We start from the raw sequence: 18,410 nt of genomic DNA on the forward strand, positions 1-18,410 counted from the left end.
TGTTTTTTAGTGTTAAATAAATTGTAACAAAATCCCCTTTATGTAAATAAATAAATAAATATTTCGGGACAATTTTCACACACGGCACGATCTAATCCCATACTAAGCTTTCGCTTGTGTTATGGAAACCAGATGGCTGATAAACATACATATACCATTTTAAATAAATACTTATATAAATAATAAATAACACCCAGACACAGAGCAAACATCTATGTTCATCACACAAATATTTGCCCCGAGTGGGGATCGAACCCGACCTCTGGCTTGGAAGGCAGGGCCACTACCAACCAAGCCAACCGGCCAGTCGATATGTATATTGTATATTTATATAGAGGAGTTCAAAAATGAATAAATAGAGAAGGTTAATTAAAAAAAATTAAGACCATTTTATAAGTAAATTTCGTTCAATTTCATTTAGTTCTAACCATGACCATTACTATTGTATATTTCTAATTAAAGTAGGGCGCATTCACAAGGCCAAAGCGGTATAGTTCAAGGCATCATGACGACAATGCTTTCTACCACACAATAGAGCGAAGAAAACTTATTCATATGCCTTTTGAATGCATTTAAAATCATGATTTATTTATTGGAGAGAATAGCAATTATACCAACCTGATGATTGGTGAGAATTCTTTGTATTTAGTAACGATAGAGTCATTTTATAAACGCATAGCATTAAGACATCTTTTTCAAGAAAGAGCGTGTGTGCCGAGCACACATGTCAGAAGTAAAACTTCTTTGGATGTTTGCATACCAAAATCGTCGCCATACTCCATGACGTGATTGTATTGCCATGACGTGACCTTGAAATTTTACTCTCAACGCGCCTGAAAAAGTTTCACTTCAATTATATGCTCTTTTAGTAGGAGGATTGATGAATCTATGCGCATGAGTGACGAACAATCTCTTAACCACTATTTAGAAGCTGTTACCATGGCAACGTATAAAAACTAGTCCGAATTAATGCAGTTAGCACTCACTGTTTTTTATATTATCACTAGAGGTCGCCCCGGCTTCGCCCGTGGTACATATTATTATTTCGCAATAAAAGGTAGCCTATGTCCTTTCTCGGGTATCAAAATATCTCCATACCAAATTTCATGCAAATTGGTTCAGTAGTTTAGGCGTGATTAAGTAAGAGACAGACAGACAGAGTTTCTTTCGCATTTATAATATAACTAGCGGTCCGCCCCGGCTTCGCCCGTGGTACATGTTTACGTTTTCTCTACATAAGAACCATCCTCGTACTTCCAGGAATATGATAAAAAAAGAATTATCGAAATCGGTTCAGCCGTTCTCGAGTTATGCGCTTACCAACACATTTTGCGATTCATTTTTATATATAAAGATTATGGATATGTCGGTGTTTGTTTTTGTGACTAAGATTCTAAGATGAGCTTTAAATATAGAAAAATAATATGTATAGATAGAGTATCGGCTACCATACACACTCTTCATCTAAAGTACTATAAACCTTCTATAAACTTAGTATTACATGCTTATCTTAGTAGCTTATATATTAGAAAATCGAACTAAAATACTTCTTTTAAAATTGCTTAGAACTTTTAACAAAATAAAAGTGTGAAGTCCCATGTCCCCAAGTGGGGTAAGGGGCAGATGCATTATACATCTGTTTCACTGATCGATTTTCTTTAGGGACAAGTAGGTGATCAGCCTTCTGTGTCCTACCAGACCAAGACATTTTTTTTTCTTCGTCTCCACCGGGAATCGAACCCAGGACCCCTCGGTGTTACGCTCACGCGTCAACCACTGTACCAAGGAGGCGGTCTTAACAAAATAAGCTACCTATAAATTTTAATATTATGTAGGTCGTTTAGTAATGAGCTTTTCTATACTTTTCTTGTTACAAAAACTGAACGAAATATGTCCATACAATATTATAAGTAGGTAGTATTTGTTACGGATATATTCTGGTATTATGTTTTCCTTAACTAGGTTGTTCGTCACGGCTGTTAAAGTTTAAACTTTACATTTAATATGACTTAATTAAGCCACTGTACTATTTAAATCTTAAATTAGTCTTGATCTTATCTTAATCGCATTAATTTATTAAATATTACTTCTTTATAAATGTCGCGTTTGTATTTTTAAATAAGTATTTTACGTAACAGAAATCGCGAATCAGAATATTTAAATTAAATTTAAAAATTATAAATGAAACCATTATAAATACATGGTAATCGATTAGCGAATAAAACCTAAATGGATCGATTGAATTCTTTAAATACGTAAGTATTTATTATCTATGTTTATTATGGACAGAAATGACATTTTTGTAGAAATAGATATTTACGGGTGAATTTGTATTAAAGTGTGAAATTTATCATTGAGTTAATAAAATAATATATAAAATTTAAATATATAAAAATTTGCTAGAATAGTATATTTCTAGAGACAGTTGCATTCGGTCCAGATTATGTGTACGTATTCCTCATTTTATATCATACTAGCTGTGCCCGCGGTTTTACCTGCAGTGCTCCGCTCCTGTTGGTCTTAGCGTGATGATATATGGCCCATAGCCTTCCTCGATAAATTGGCTAACTAACACAGAAAGAACTTTTCAAATCGGAATACGCGTTCAAAAAAACAACCAAACTCTTCAGCTTTATAATATTAGTAGATATTAGTATAGATTATTTTCTTCAATAGGTATTACAATTAATAGTTTTATAAGTTCAACAGGCAAAGCAGGAAAATGGCAGGAAATAATGCATTTTGGAGTTTTATCAAAAGATAAACAAAGGTGAATATATAGCCTCGATGATTTTTAACTCTTTTCAAAATTAAGATCACGTATTTTAATAAGTACTTCGTCGAATTTTGCCTTAATCAAGGTTGTTCGATTTTTTTAGGAACTATGCAGTGTACATATTGTTCTTACCGATATTCCTAAAATTACTAATTACTTAATTTGTATTTATAGAATTAGTTTTAATTTAAAAGACCTCTATCATCTATCATCTCTATCTAAGCTTTTTCTTCTTTAAAACATCTGTAAAAAAATACCTTTTTTATTTCAAATAGGCACAACTTAGTCATTCTCATCTGCGTCTACGCAACTAATTACACGATTCACGTACAGTGGGTGTAGTGTGCATGTGTGCGTTCTAAAACAATGTTATATTAAGAAATGCATACATTAGCGTCAAGTCAAGTTCGCTTACAAAAGCCATTGTTGGGCAATATAGTGTTGAAGGCACATACTGTTAATGTATGCGCTGTGATTTAACATGCACACATAAACATATGTACATCTTCCTAGGAGACATTTTTACTTTGAAGCATATTTTTCAAATGTGTGGAAAGATACAGTTTCTTGATGAGCAGATTTTGAAGTACGGATACGTCGGTTTGATTTGATTTGAAGTTTAACAATTAATAAATAATCACGATGGATAATATGGCAACGTTATAAATGCATGTTTAGTTTCAAAAAAATAATAAATACTTACAGCTTGTAGATGTTATGGACCAGATGATTAATGCGGGCATTATTTATAATGCACGAGCATTATGAATAATGTCTAGCTTTATTGGGCTAAGTGATTAATTACTATCTTAACTTCATTATTTATCACATTGCACGGTCATTATTATAATGCTACATGACAATTGGGCAATTTGATAATAAAGCTTGAAAAGTTGTCGCAAAGCCAAAAAGTTGCGTACCTCAAAATGCCATCACAGTGGCAGTTGTTCTAATAAATATTTGTTAGAACAACACACACAACACAGTGTTCTAATATTTGAGAACCATCAAATCCTTGTTACCTCTGTTAGCTACCGCAATCGAGAGTTTCGTACAGGAAATTATTGATCGTCTCATCAAAATAAAGCTACTCACGGAAAATTAGCTTGATAGTAATCACTTGCAAAAATGGGCGAGGGATCCTGAACTATAAGTCATTTCTATAAAACAAAGGTACGTTGTGAAATTTTTGTTTTAAATTTAATTATATTTTATGTTATATTTTTAATATGACTTTCCTTAAGTTTTAAATGCAAAAACTAGTGGATTTTTAAGGTAGAAGTCCTTGGTAATTAATCCAAATAATGAGCCTGATTGTTTAAGTGGTTTAATATTTAGTTTATTTTAAGTTAAATGACAATAACAATAAAAAAAAACTTGTGTGGTTTTATGAAACCACGGTAAAAGTGAAACTTAGGCACAAAATTATCGTATTTGTACGATAATTAGGTATCGTACGGTTCGACCGTCACGCGACATGCGCTACACAGACCAAAAAGTTTGAGACGATGTAATAAAAGTTTCACTTTAAAAATTGTAATTATATATGTTTGTATTACTCTGCCCAAAAGGTGATGGGCAATATGTATAATGCCCGGTCAATTTGATTATTTGAATAATTATTATCAAATTGCACTCTCATATTGGGCATTTTTCATAATGACCGTGCATTATGTATACTGCCCAATTTATCACTTGGTCCATAACATATACATATATTATGTAGGAAAGTAGGTAGAGAAATAATGTATAAATCTTAGTTTTAAAAAAAATGTAGTTAAGTAACTAATCGATTTAAGAAAGCACCTCTAAATTCTAATCCATTTATAAGATTTAATGTTGTTCATAAATTAGATTTTAGATGTATGAATTATCATACGAAACAGGGGAACGGATTTTGATGAAATTTCATTGACGAAGACGGGTCGCGTCGTTAGTTAAGAAAAAATATAATAACTCTTTATTTAATAGCGTAATTGAAGAATGGTGTTCAAAATTGAGGTTTTAAGGTCTACTTTGCGGTCTAAATTACATTATAATTACATTATTTGCGCTTTCTAAACTGTATTACTTTAATTTAACTTGATAATTGTTTGGAAGTAATATTTCTATAAATGTAGTTGCATCTAGAGATATTCGTGACGCCCATTTCTTTGTTAAGTTGGAAGAATTTATGTAATAAATGCAATATATGTTTTATGTAGAGGCTTTCTCTATATTTTCTACATTTGAAATAATGCGAGCTGTCTCTGCAAACGTTGTTCTGCCTTACTCTTATCACTCAAGGGTATGAAAAATCGATATTGTTAGGTTCTCAGATTTAGAAACGCACACAAAATTTCATAAAAATCGGTGAAGCCGTTTTGAAGGACTGCTAATAAAATATGATATAAGTAGTGGGAAACGTATCTCAACCTCGAAAACTATTAATATTTACTTACTTATTTTATTCATGGAAATTTTTGCAAGTGTGTATATAGAATTTTTTTATTACTTTGTAGTAATGGTACCTATATACCTAGATGGTAGGTATGAACTATTTACATATAATTTTCCGCTTAAATTTGTAGATATCGTAATAAAATACTATAAGTCATGTCAGGTAGGTGCGTAGTATTAGATAATGCAAACATATAAAAAAGTAATTTGACCTTACCGTATGTTCTTTACAAATAATGCCAAAGCAATGTTTACATTTCAAATAGAGTTTGTAAAATCTATGTAGGATTATGTAGGCTTAGTTATATTGCAAGCTTTTAAAGTCAATATTATTGTAGTTAATATTTTTGTTATTTTTAATACAATTACTTGACTATAGAGTCGAAACTACATTAATTTTAGTACACAAAGCTAGTACTTTTTGCTATCTAAACTTCCATATATGTATTCTGTGAAGATTTCTAAAATTTCTTGGGTCTGTTACATGCAGTACTTCAATGTAATATCTACATAGCTATTTTCATACATTTCACTAACAGCTATAGTCAAACGGAATGATTATGACGATTCAAAATTGCTTTTAGAAGAAGTCTAATTGAATAAATAAATGTTTGAGTTTGGAAATACAGGCAGACGAAAAAGTTAGCGTTTGCCAAATTGTGCCATAGTATTTCTAAACAACTATAACCCTCCTCATATTATGAAGTCTTATTTATAAGTACAGACTCTAATAAGTTTACTGTATGACTATATATACGTATAGATATAGATGTAAATATTAACACGCCCGTCATTATCATTGCCTTGTTAAATGTATAGAGGTGTTACAGAAACGTTAATAGCACGTTTCCAATACCACGTGGGTGTTGCGTCAAGCTTACCCACTGTGGTGTGATATCCAAGTCTATTGGGTATTGATACAATGGATGTTATAGTGATTGGTATTCGATGAACGTTTGAGAGATGTATGTAGTTGTGGATATGAAGATATGGAACAAACGGGAAGTATGTGGTATGAAACGTTAAATATAAAGGGTAAGCTTTTGAATGATATAACAGTCTTGATAAATATATCGAAATTGAAGTATCGAAATTAAATCGGTGCATCGAAAATCTAAATAAAATAATCGACAAAAAGCTAATAACTAGAAATTCTTAAAATGCAGAAAATAAAAACTTTGATTGTATATGAAAATGTTCTTAATGTTTGTTCCAAATTATCACGCCGCGCAGTGTGTAAACGTTTTGCCACTCTTTCATAAACATTTAGTACGACTAAATGTCTTTTCCGCAAAATTGTAGGAGTCAGTAAAGCGTGTTTGAAGATAATTAAGTAATAGGAAATCGTTTGACGTAATGTTACTGCTGTTACGTTATGTAGGTGTCGATATAAATAATGTTACTTTTTGTAAACTCTTAAGTCTGCGGATTTTAAGTCTGATTATAAATTTTTAGGTTAGGTTAAGCCCTAAACCTACTTTAGATTAGTGTTAGTAAAAACTAAAAGTAGATTATGTATACAACGAACTGGAAAATTAATAAACTGGATAAATATTATAAAGTTAATATTTTTTGTAAAGTTTTTATATTTGAAAAAGCTATGTAGGTACTTAGTTTAAGGCCAGTATAACTTTTGAGTTTAGAATTTCATTATCTCAAATTCAAAATTCAAATTATTATTTAAACTGCCACTTCTTTTTCTATCTACTTCTAAACGAGGCTTCTTACCGGTTTGAATATATCTTTAGAATATTTGAGCATAATCTGAATTTATTGGTCAAAATAGTGAACGGCCAGTGTGTGAGCAAATGAATAAAAAAGTTCAAGGTCAACTTAATTTATACGCGCGATTCTAGTCAATCTGTGGTGACATTTTGGCGCGCAATTTAAATGTCAAAACGTAATTTGTAATTTCTCTTTGCTGTTTATTAGTTTGTATAAAAAATGAATTAGGATGATGAATGTTAACTGGTCTCAGACCAGTTAACATTCATCATCCTAATTTTGAATATTCTATTTGAATATAATAGTAATAAGTTATGTTTTAACTAGTTATCTACAACTTTATAGACTACAGGCCCATGTTGAAAAAATTATGGGTCATTTGACCCACCAGGTGACCTATCTAGAATGATATAAGAGCATAAAATAATAAAATTCAGCACTATGACGTCACTTGTAAGCTGTCCACCTGAGTGCAGATGAGAATTCGAAAGTTCAGGTGGAGATTTTCTCCCCTTGTCTCCATGATTTTTGTACGGCGTTGCTGAATAATGGCTTAAAAGCAGTATAGAAATAGTATGACACAGATGCCGTACAAAAATGGTGGTCCACAAAGTCTGAATTTATTTTTATTTTTCGACAGTTGCTGGGGTAAATTTGGTCATTTGATTTTGTACGGCATCTGTGTCATACTATTTCTATACTACTTTTAATCAATTATTCCGCAACGCCGTACAAAAATCATGGAGACAAGGGGAGAAAATCTCTACCTGAACTTTCGAATTCTCATCTGCACTCAGGTGGACAGCTTACAAGTGACGTCATAGTGCTGAATCTTATTATTTTATGCTCTTATATCGTTCTAGATAGGTCACCTGGTGAGTCAAATGACCCATAATTTTTTCAACACGGGCCTGTAGTCTATTAGGATTTGTAATGCCTCCCTTTTGTGTTAACGAAACATCGAAAGTGTTATTATTTAGATAAATTAGACAACATATGAAAAATATCTCTTTTTAATTTAGCTTTATCTATCTAGAAGTAAATAATATTTGAAAACCAAAACAAGGAAAACAAAACCATTTTAAGTAATATTTCGCAAGCACTTTCATTTTCCACCTGATGTCCACTTGAAGAAAGTTTTTTACAACCAAATATAACAATTAGGATTCAAACGGTGTAAAGTGACCGATATAATATATTCAGCTTCGTAACATTTGTGTATGGAATCTCAAATAATAGCTTTCTTTGTAAGAAAGTATTAAACGTGATGCTTTTGTTTTTAACCGACTTTAAATAAGGAGGAGATTGTAAAGCTAACATTCATGTTAATTCGTATGTTTTTGTACGTTTAAGATAATCGATATCAACCAATTTTGGTAAGTTATTATTTCCCCTTTTCTAACCCTTGATGTTATTTCATAAACTTGATATTATTTAACGTAAAGTCTAGCGTGTAGTTTCATGAGCTTTGTTATTTTAGTTTCCGTTCTAATTAGAATTCTTCTAACTAATCTTTAAAACTAGGTTTGTACTATTTTCTAACCAAATCTACAAATCACCTCAATTTCCTCAGCAAAACATTCCATTGATATTTGAACTTGCTACATAAGTTCAAATAACCGAAATTTCTCAATGAACACTTATTCCACGCTCTAAACTTATTCCCGCGAACTCAAGAATATAAATTGTCTTTGCTACATAACGGGAAAATCAGGAATTTTATCAACAGGTCAACATTCGTTTAATGCTAACAGTAGGGGGTCGCCGATTGGTAAAACTTCGCACATATTATGTAATAAACAACGTCAAATTTTTCACCATAGACAATCACTACTCAAGGTCTTTGTTATTTATATATCTACGAAATGTTTGAATAAACCGCTGTATCATGTGAGGATTTTTAATCATTTGTGACTTGTGATGTTTCTTTCTGTCTATCTGTGTGAAAGCGGTAGTCAAAGAATTTTCTTGATAGCTCTTACTGAGTTTGTTTGTTTGAACGCGCTAATCTCAGGAACTACTGGTCCGATTTGAAAAACTCTTTCGGTGTTAGATGGCCCATTTATCGAGGAAGGCTATAGGCCATCATCACGCTAAAACCAACAGCAGCGAAGCAATGCGGATAAAACCGTGGGCCACAGCTAGTTCTAAATATCTACTAGGAAACAAAGATATGGTCTTACAATAAGGTAAATAACATCATCTTTGTAAGAATATAATATTTTAATCATATACAATTGTTCCAAAAGTTACTTAATTCTTAACAACACTCCCAGTTTGATTTACTTCGCATGACGCGTCTGCTCATTTCCATTTCTTTGACATTATTCTTCATTGAGCATAATATTTATGCGTACCGATTCCAAGAATTTACTCTCGTATCAAATTTCAACTTAACCACTGCTTATTAAATTGTGGAGAGTAATTCGATTATGGTAATGTAAAAAATCACATCACTGGTTTATTTTATTTGTTAAATCTTATACGGTTGAATTTCAAAACTCAAAAACGTAATTTGAACCTTAACTTTATTAATTTAAGGTGTAATTTTCTTTACAAGATTGTTATTGTAGTGATAAAACCCGAATTTCATGCTAATTGAAGAGCGCTATAACTTTGTTTGTATCTTCATAATTATCACCTGCATTACGGTTAAAATTAACGCGCTTGTATTTTTCGGTGACGTTTTAATATTGCCATCAATTTGTTTTCGGAAGTTTAATCGTTATTCATTGAGCATATCGTTACCACATATCACATTCTTTGTTAAGGGTGCTTTTCCACCGAGGATGTGTAGCGACTAGCGAGGAATTTGTTTGTAAATAACCAATAGTATCGCTTCAAACTTCAAGCTAAATAAAGCGATACGATTAAACCTTCGTCTTCATATTTTGGTCTCTATATTTCACCGTATAAATATATCATGTGTCATATAACTTTCTCAGACAAATTTGTATAAAATCAGGTCTTACCTCATCACTGAACGAATGTAAATCGAATTATATTCATCTATCATCCAATAAATAAATAAAAAATACACGATTGACTGTTCTAAGTAGTGTGGTAATATTCAGCGCGTTGCTAACAACAAACAAATATAATAATCACGCTATAAATCAATTTCATCCCAAAACCAATCCTATATTATTGTTTCTACAAAATGAAGAAACGATTGGTTTCACAGTGGATGGCTCGTTGCATCATACACAAATAAAACGTTACAAAAATTCATATTGCAACCACACCGTGCGAACGCTGTGTTGCGTCAATATATCCGATTTGCGAAATGTTTGACCCCACGGTATTTTAAATAAATAATTATACCCATGCATTGCTGCATGGTTCAACGTAAATATGGGTAAACAAACTTTTGTACAGCGTTTAGAAGTTTTAAAACTATGCCCTGAGTTAGTTGGGAGTACGTGTTAAAAAAATCTACTTTAATAGTCTTCTAGTTCTAGAATGTTCTTTCTTATATTATTATGTCAACAATATCTTCTGTGATTCTTTCCGGTCTATTTGCCATCTTATTTCTGATGCCTGAAGATTTAAGCCAGGTATAGAAGAACGTATTCGATAGATAACTGCTACGAGAAGGTCTATTAGAACTTTAGTATTGAAATTGTTTAATTAATTATTTGTTCATTCATATTTATTTGCATTGAAAAGTAGAGCTTAAAACACGAAGTAAAGCTTAACCTAATGTTTATTTATGTTTTAATATTACCATAAGTGTAGTAAACTACATCACAATAAGCGTGAGTTTCTCTTATTGTTTCATATATTTTCATTTTCACTTCATTTTCACGGAAATAATGTATTTAAATCTATCTATAAATTAATTTAATCAGGAAGATGCAAAGAGGAATAACATAAATGAGCCAACTCGCCTTGGTCCAAGCTTTCCGATGCTGTTTATCAAATGCCACTGTGAAATATAATTGTAAATAATTATTGTTATTAATTAAGCATAATTAAACGATTAATGTATTAATTTACATGGGTTATATTATCTGTATGGATGTGTATTTGGACTCCGTTTCAACTCTGCAATCACTGAAACGATTTGGTAAAAACTTTCATTGTTGTCGCATCGCATGTCGCATGTTAATTATAAGGTATAGATAGATAAATGAATTAACCTGGATAATAGTGGTTAATTTTCCTTATGAATGAATTATAATAAAAAAAAAACAATGTAACCATAATAATAATATAAAATCTGTATATCTTCTTATATATAAAAATGAATCGCAAAATGTGTTGGTAATCGCATAACTCGAGAACGGCTGAACCGATTTCGATAATTCTTTTTTTATTATATTCCTTGAAGTACGAGGATGGTTCTTATGTAGAGAAAACGTAAATATTATGTACCACGGGCAAAGCCGGGGCGGACCGCTAGTATAATATAAAAACGAAACCCGTTTTGCGTTGTCACGGCATCACGTGTGAACGGCTGAACCGATTTCGATAATTCTTTTTTTATTATATTCCTTGAAGTACGAGGATGGTTCTTATGTAGAGAAAACGTAAATATGTACCACGGGCGAAGCCGGGGCGGACCGCTAGTGTAAAATAAAAACTGGGGGCGGCGGCACCGTACTTTCCTATCCAATTCATTATCCAACCTAGATTTATTTATAAAATGCCTTTCTACATGAGTTATAAGAGTAATGTTAGTTTATTTATCCAATTCCGTGCGTAAATTATTGACTGTGAATATTGTATGATTGATTTCGTTCTAATATGTTAAATACATATTGATAAAAATACGTTTTATGATCACTTTTAAAGTGCATGAAGAAAAACTGTTTTTGGTTGTATGAATGTTCTTATATAGTTAACATCTTTATTGAAGTACCAATAATAATGTCATTTTAAACGAGCGATCGAAGAAAAATGATGTATTTATTTTATTAAGTATCTATTAATTCTAAATCTGATGGATTTTAAAATGTTCTATTTTGTTAATTTATTAAAGAAATTAGTCATTGCTTGATTCTTAGGGCATTTTAAAGTATAAATTATGTAACAAAGAAGGAAAAAATTGTTCGCAGTATTGTAAAATAATATCTACTTAAACTTCTTATTGTCCGTAAAGCCGCCGCAAATAAAAACCAAAGGGAAAAACATAAAAAAGTTAAATATTTGTAGTTTTAATATCATTGTTAATTTTTCCTTTAAACCAGCTAATATGACTCTTTAAACAATAACGAGAATATACAATACTGTTTATTAAATGTATATTTACTGAGAAACATTCGTAAGAACTCAGCATGTATCGGGTTTTACCGTAAAATTTAAGGCTTTACGAGTGCGGAAATACTTGAAATTCTTAATAATGCATCTCTGTAATAAATTGGTGTCGAATTACGACTGATTTTGACACGTTGTGTAATTTTTCATGTGTACGTGTTATTGGTATTTGTGGTTGTTAGCTGAAATTGATATTTTTTTATTTTAATATAATGCAAGGATCGTAATAATCCGACTAATATTGCAAATGCGAAAAATTGTGAGGATGAATGTATGTTTGTTACTCTTTTACACAAAAACAGCGGATCGGATCTGAATATAATTTGGTAGAGAGACATATTATAGTGTGGATAAGCACATAGATATATCATATAGGTACCTATCATGTATCATGTCTTTTTCCAACAGTTTTAAAAGACGTTTCAAAACACGATGCTAGTTTCTTAATTACTAATGCAGATTCTTAAGTTTTCATTTAATATGACGTTTTCAAAAATCTCACCTAACTCGCTTTTATAAGTGACGTAAAATAAAATAAAAATACGTGTGAAGATAAACCATGCGTCATCGTTTGCTATAATTTTATAGCGTTTTTATCTTTCCATCAAGTCACACCTGTTTCTTGTTTATTTTCACGTTTTGTATAGGGAAAATAGACATTTAAAGTGACCCCTACAATAACATAAACCGGTAAGGGTAAAGTCGCTTGTCCATTGCGAAGAGATTGCAATCCATACTTTTTATCCAAAATTCACACAAATACTACTGAACCGATTACTATGAAATTTAGCACACAAATAGAGGGTATCTTGGATTAACACATAGAATAGCTTTTATCCCGGAAATCACACGGGAACGGGAATTATGCGGCTGTTTTTCTTTGAAAACGCGGAAGCAGCGGGTGGAAAGCTAGTAAGCTTATAAATTCAAGTTTCTATCAAATAACTACAAAGTTTATGTTAATCATAATTTTTGATGGACCTTTATTATATTTTTCGGAAGTTGTTAGGTTACAGCAGTTCATTTCAACTCGTAGAGTAAATTATTGATTAAAATGTTGATTTCATAACTTTTATACAAGTATTTTGAAGTGAAGATTTTATAAATTAGTACTGCAAACAAAATTATGTTGAGTTTTTACGTTGTCGGTAGAGAACAGATTAAATTTTTTGCGACTTTTTCTTCCCGTTTTTGATGTGGGCAAATACCTTATGCGCATACTGTAAGTTTCTGCGAATTATTCTTGTTGTTTTGTACTAAGTGCAATGACCTGTTAAGTGTAGCTTATGATTAGTCTATGGTGCTTTTTTCATTTCGTAAAAAGTCTGTACTTTATTTTTTACTTTTTTTTTATTTATAAACTGCAGTTTATAGGTAGTAGTATAAGATGTTATACGGTGACGTGAATTGGGCTAATGAAATTAGATATTTTAATTAAGATTTATTTACTGAATAAAATGAATATTGCGTTGTAACTATAAAATAATGTACAAGTTGAATTTACATTTATTTATTGGAATTTGGATGACTTCATACTTTACATGATTTTACAAAATTAATTTATCATTGAATTTTTTTTAATATGAGGCTTTAGAAGTACTATGTTTCAAAAAAAAGTTTCAATAATTTCTCAAATAATTATATATACGACATTGTCTAATTATTATATAAAATCAACGAACATAATAATTAAGTTGTTCAGCTCTAATTACATATGAGTTCATTAATCAATTTTTGAACGATAATTAAATAAATATCGACCACCCATTCACAACGGGTTCGCGGGTTCAATTCCCGGTAGGAATAAATTTAACTGCTGGAGGCTAATTGCCTTAATTGATATATTGGTTTTGGACTTAACAGGGCGGTTTATACTTTATTTATTTATTTTGTTCCAAGTAATTATATGAGATGTTAGGAAATATTTTTTTTTTATTATTATTTAGCGGATCACCTGGCTTCGCCTATAAGAATTTTATTTAAATAGTTATATTCTAGTATAAGTCTTTAAATTTTACATCAGCTATCTTTATTAAAAAGGAGACACAAACACACAAAAAAATATTATTCGTTCAGCAGTACTCGACACAGGTATAAGCGGCGTAATTGACTCTACTTTCATTTAAATACATTAAATAAATAATAATAAATAATAATAAATAAATAAAATCTTTATTTGAATGCATACTTAAAGTATGCATTCAAATAAAGATTTTATTTATTTATTATTATTTATTTAATGTATTTAAATGAAAGTAGAGTCAATTAATATTTGTCACATTAGATTAGGGTTCAGCTGGCCCCCATACTAGGTATAACCTGTATTAAGGTGAAAAACATTAATAATACCTACTAGATATTTTATATTAATGAAATTGTTTAAGTCATGATAATATTATTTACAAACTCGAATGACTAAATGGTAGCATTTAGTCGTTCGAGTATTTCAATCATAAATACTCGAAGTAATAAACATAATTATAATTATGTACTTATTTTATAGCAATATTTTATTAGATGAATAATTATGAAATAAATTTTATACGCCATTTTAATAACAGAATGAAACATTAAAAAAATCAGACTTAGTTTCTGTTCTTGTTAATAATATCATAATATCAAGCAAAATAATAATATCATTATCAAGCAAATAATTAACTGTGGAACTAAAATAATAATTAAAAGTAGGGTCGATATTTATCATAATTGTTTTAAAATTCAATAATGATCAGGTTATCTGTTAGTGAATTAAACTCACTTTGTATCTGATTAATAACCTAAATATTGTTTTTGATATATAAACTATATATATATGGTATATAAACTAATTAATAGTTTAATCTCCAATGCTCTAGATTCTTTACTTATAATAGTAGATGAAGATGAAGATAATAAAGATAGTTATTTAATGTCGAGCGTTCGTTCTTCCTTCTTCATCTCGCCTTGATATTTGTTAGTTTTTTTTTGTTATTTGTGCTTGTTTTGACAGTTGCCTGAATTACAATTGAATCTCTACAGATCGATCTTATCAAGGACATCGTAACGTACAACGTCCGTATCACAGATAATATAGTATTATAATATCTGTGGTACGTACAAGAAAAAGAATCAGACTTATATTATACTAGCTGCGTTCCGCGGTTTCACCCGCGTGGCTCCACTTCGGTTGGTCTTAGCGTGATGATATATAGCCTATAAGCCTTCCTCGATGAAAGGGGCATTCTAACACCGAATTTTTTAAATCGGACCAGTAGTTCCTGAGATTGGCGCGTTCAAACAAACAAACTCTTCAGCTTTATAATATTCGTATAGATAATCATACCGTTAAAATGCTAGGTAAATACGCGAATCAAATATCACAAATGCAGGAAGATGCATTCATTAAAATCAGGTCATTTATTTAAATGTTACTGCATCTTCGTCACGAATAGGATGCTGCAGATCCGGAATATCAGAGAGGTCAAGATGATGCTGTTTTGACAGTTAATGGGCAGGCAGATAAATGCGATAGGCTGTAGACAATTTATATACGTGTTTAATTAAAGTAATAATTTTAGCTTGTGTTTGCACTAAGTGTCATTTGGTTGTGTAGCGGTTTATAATGTTTATGAATGTAATGCCGCCTTGATATTGGTTTTATTGCTCTTTGTAGGGTTCCTTATTAAAAGGGTAAAACAGGACCCTATCACTAAGACTTCTCTATCTGTCTGTTCGTTTGTGTGTTACCGGACCGTATCAAACAAATTTTATTTTTAAAGTGAAACTTTTATTACATCGTCTCAAACTTTTTGGTCTGTGTAGCGCATGTCGCGTGTATCGCGGCTGCCGAGTAGGTATCTACTCGGCAGCCGACCGTCACGCGACATGCGCTACACAAACCAGTGTTCGGAACCGTTCGAACAGTTTCACTTTTACCGTGGTTTCATAAAACCACACAACATTTTTTTTATATTTTATCTTCTACAAATTTATACAAAAGAACCTTAAATGTCCCTAAATTAGATATATAGATATATAGGGACAGGTAAAACAATTGTTTTATAGTATGTAGTGACTAGTGATATTTTTCCTAATAATATTCTTTATTTCTAGCTCCACAATGGAAGCGACGCCCAGCGTGTCGGTCCCGTGGCTGTCCACCGTAGTCCTCCTATGTTCCTTCTTCACAGCACATTCCCTAAATACTAAGGTAAGTTTTAACGGATTTTAAACCGTTTCTTTACGTTAGGTATATTGATGCAGGATATGCTTAGTAATTGTAATTTGCAATGTTCGATCAATAAAGTTGTTATTAACTATCGAAGTTTATAATATGAGGTAATTATATAGCTAGTGGCTTGTACCGGCTTTTCACGGGGTAGACTCGGAACAAAACAAATATAAAATACACCAGCAGCATAACATTATTATGTTATAGGCATACTTATGTAACTTTTAAGTGACAAAATATTTTTTTGATTAGGGGCCGATTTTTCAAACCTTGGTTATCCGTCCAATAAAGTATTACACGAACATTTTAAAATGTCACCTGTAAACTGTCAAATACGGACAATTAGAATACATTTTTGAAATGGTGGTTTAATATGTTATTCGATGAATAAGTTTTAACCAACGATTGAAAAATCAGCCCTTAGTCAAATTAACAGAATCTAATCGGTCGGTTTTTTAAATAATAGCGCCGAAAAACTATTAAAAGCTATGGCTTTTACATCATTATTGTTATGGCCTATGATTATGATCATAGGCCATAACATTACATAATATAACTTTTATATGTTAAAATTCTCACCACGTTATAGCATTTTAATGATGTATTTTTAATGTTTCTTTCTTTTTTACTCAATTCGAATGTGAAAGAGATAGAATATTGAATAAATTAAAAGAAACATAAAATTAAAAAGAAACATAAACTATCCTACTTACTATGTATACTAATGTAAACACCATTGGTAGAGCAAAGTACAAAAATTTGGTAGAGTAAAGTGGCTAGCAATGAGACAGTATGACAGTTACTCTACTAAAACTGGTAGAGTAGTATGCTAGTTCACTCTACCGTTAACTCTACCCGTGTACAGCAGCCTAGTTATCTAAACAAGAATAACATAAATATATGCAAGTAAAAGTATTAATAGCAAATAATATTATGATTTTGTTAATATTTTATTAGAAACCGACTTATAAGCCTACTTATTACTTATTATATCCTTTTTTGTCAATTTAGCAGTCAACTTCAAAAAATATTTTATACTGTCGACTTCGAAGTGGAAGTCGAAAACCACATCAATAACACATAAAATTAGCAAAAAAATGAGATAATATATTTACATAATTAATATAACGAGATCGTATTAATTCATTTCGCTTTTACGCATAATTAATGGGTCTGAATAATTATAATCTTTATTTATATCGAAGGATTACTTAATACTGGCCTGAACGGCCTATGAAAGCTCATTTGCATATTATTATATCAGAGTGTTATATAGTTTTTATTCAAAACTGTTGCTAACTGTTTCTATTAGTTTATGTAGTGTTGTTCTCTGTAGAAGTTAAATAATATCATCGGTATATACCTAAGATATTTAAGCTAGATAATATACATAGCATGTTATTATTGAGCCTTGATATGCTATCTTGACTATTATAATATACTAGCGGTCCGCCCCGGCTTCGCCCGTGGTACATATGAAAAATAGATGTTGGCTGATTCTCAGACTTACCCGATATGCACAGAAAATTTCATGAGAATCGGTCCACCCGTTTCGGAGGAGTATGCAGACTAACATTGTGACACGAGAATTTTATATATATAAAGATTATATCTGTGTACTAAATGGATTTTTGTTTACATTATAACATTTATTGTTTTTTTTTTAATTAGTTTTTTGTATGAACAAGCGATCCTTTTTAATCCTTTGTATGTTGATTTTAACCACATTGGGTGACGTTTATGTATAAACGTAATAGGTACTGAAAATTAATGAGGGAAACAACAAATCAATATTCATGGAGAATCTTTGAAATTAATTAATTTATCTATCTGTCTGTCATTATTTTTTGCGATGACCGAATTGGAAACTTGTTATGGTAATTCATAAATTCATAAACTGTTTGTCGCAAAATAAAATCTTAAAGATAGAGAAATAGGGTGAAAGTAAGGTGACATTATAGAATTTGAATTACATTTTTGAAGTGAAATTTCTTTAGGTGC

The 18,410-nt window shown here is 31.0% G+C and overlaps 1 protein-coding gene across 2 annotated transcripts in view; it reads left to right on the top strand.

Moving 5' to 3' along the window:
* sona (sol narae metalloprotease) overlaps nucleotides 1–18,410 on the top strand; it is a 115,354-nt gene that overhangs the window by 37,082 nt on the left and 59,862 nt on the right. For both annotated transcript variants that reach the window (XM_089710778.1, XM_089710777.1), the window contains exon 2: nucleotides 16,292–16,388. In XM_089710778.1, the coding sequence (XP_089566904.1) occupies nucleotides 16,299–16,388 (90 nt within the window). In that variant the 5' untranslated portion in view covers nucleotides 16,292–16,298. The remainder of the gene's footprint in view (nucleotides 1–16,291; nucleotides 16,389–18,410) is intronic.

Source organism: Colias philodice, chromosome 25 (genome assembly GCF_061535455.1).
Source record: "Colias philodice isolate Cphi_HAF_F1 chromosome 25, ilColPhil1 Martin Lab GWU primary, whole genome shotgun sequence".
NCBI lineage: Eukaryota > Metazoa > Arthropoda > Insecta > Lepidoptera > Pieridae > Colias > Colias philodice.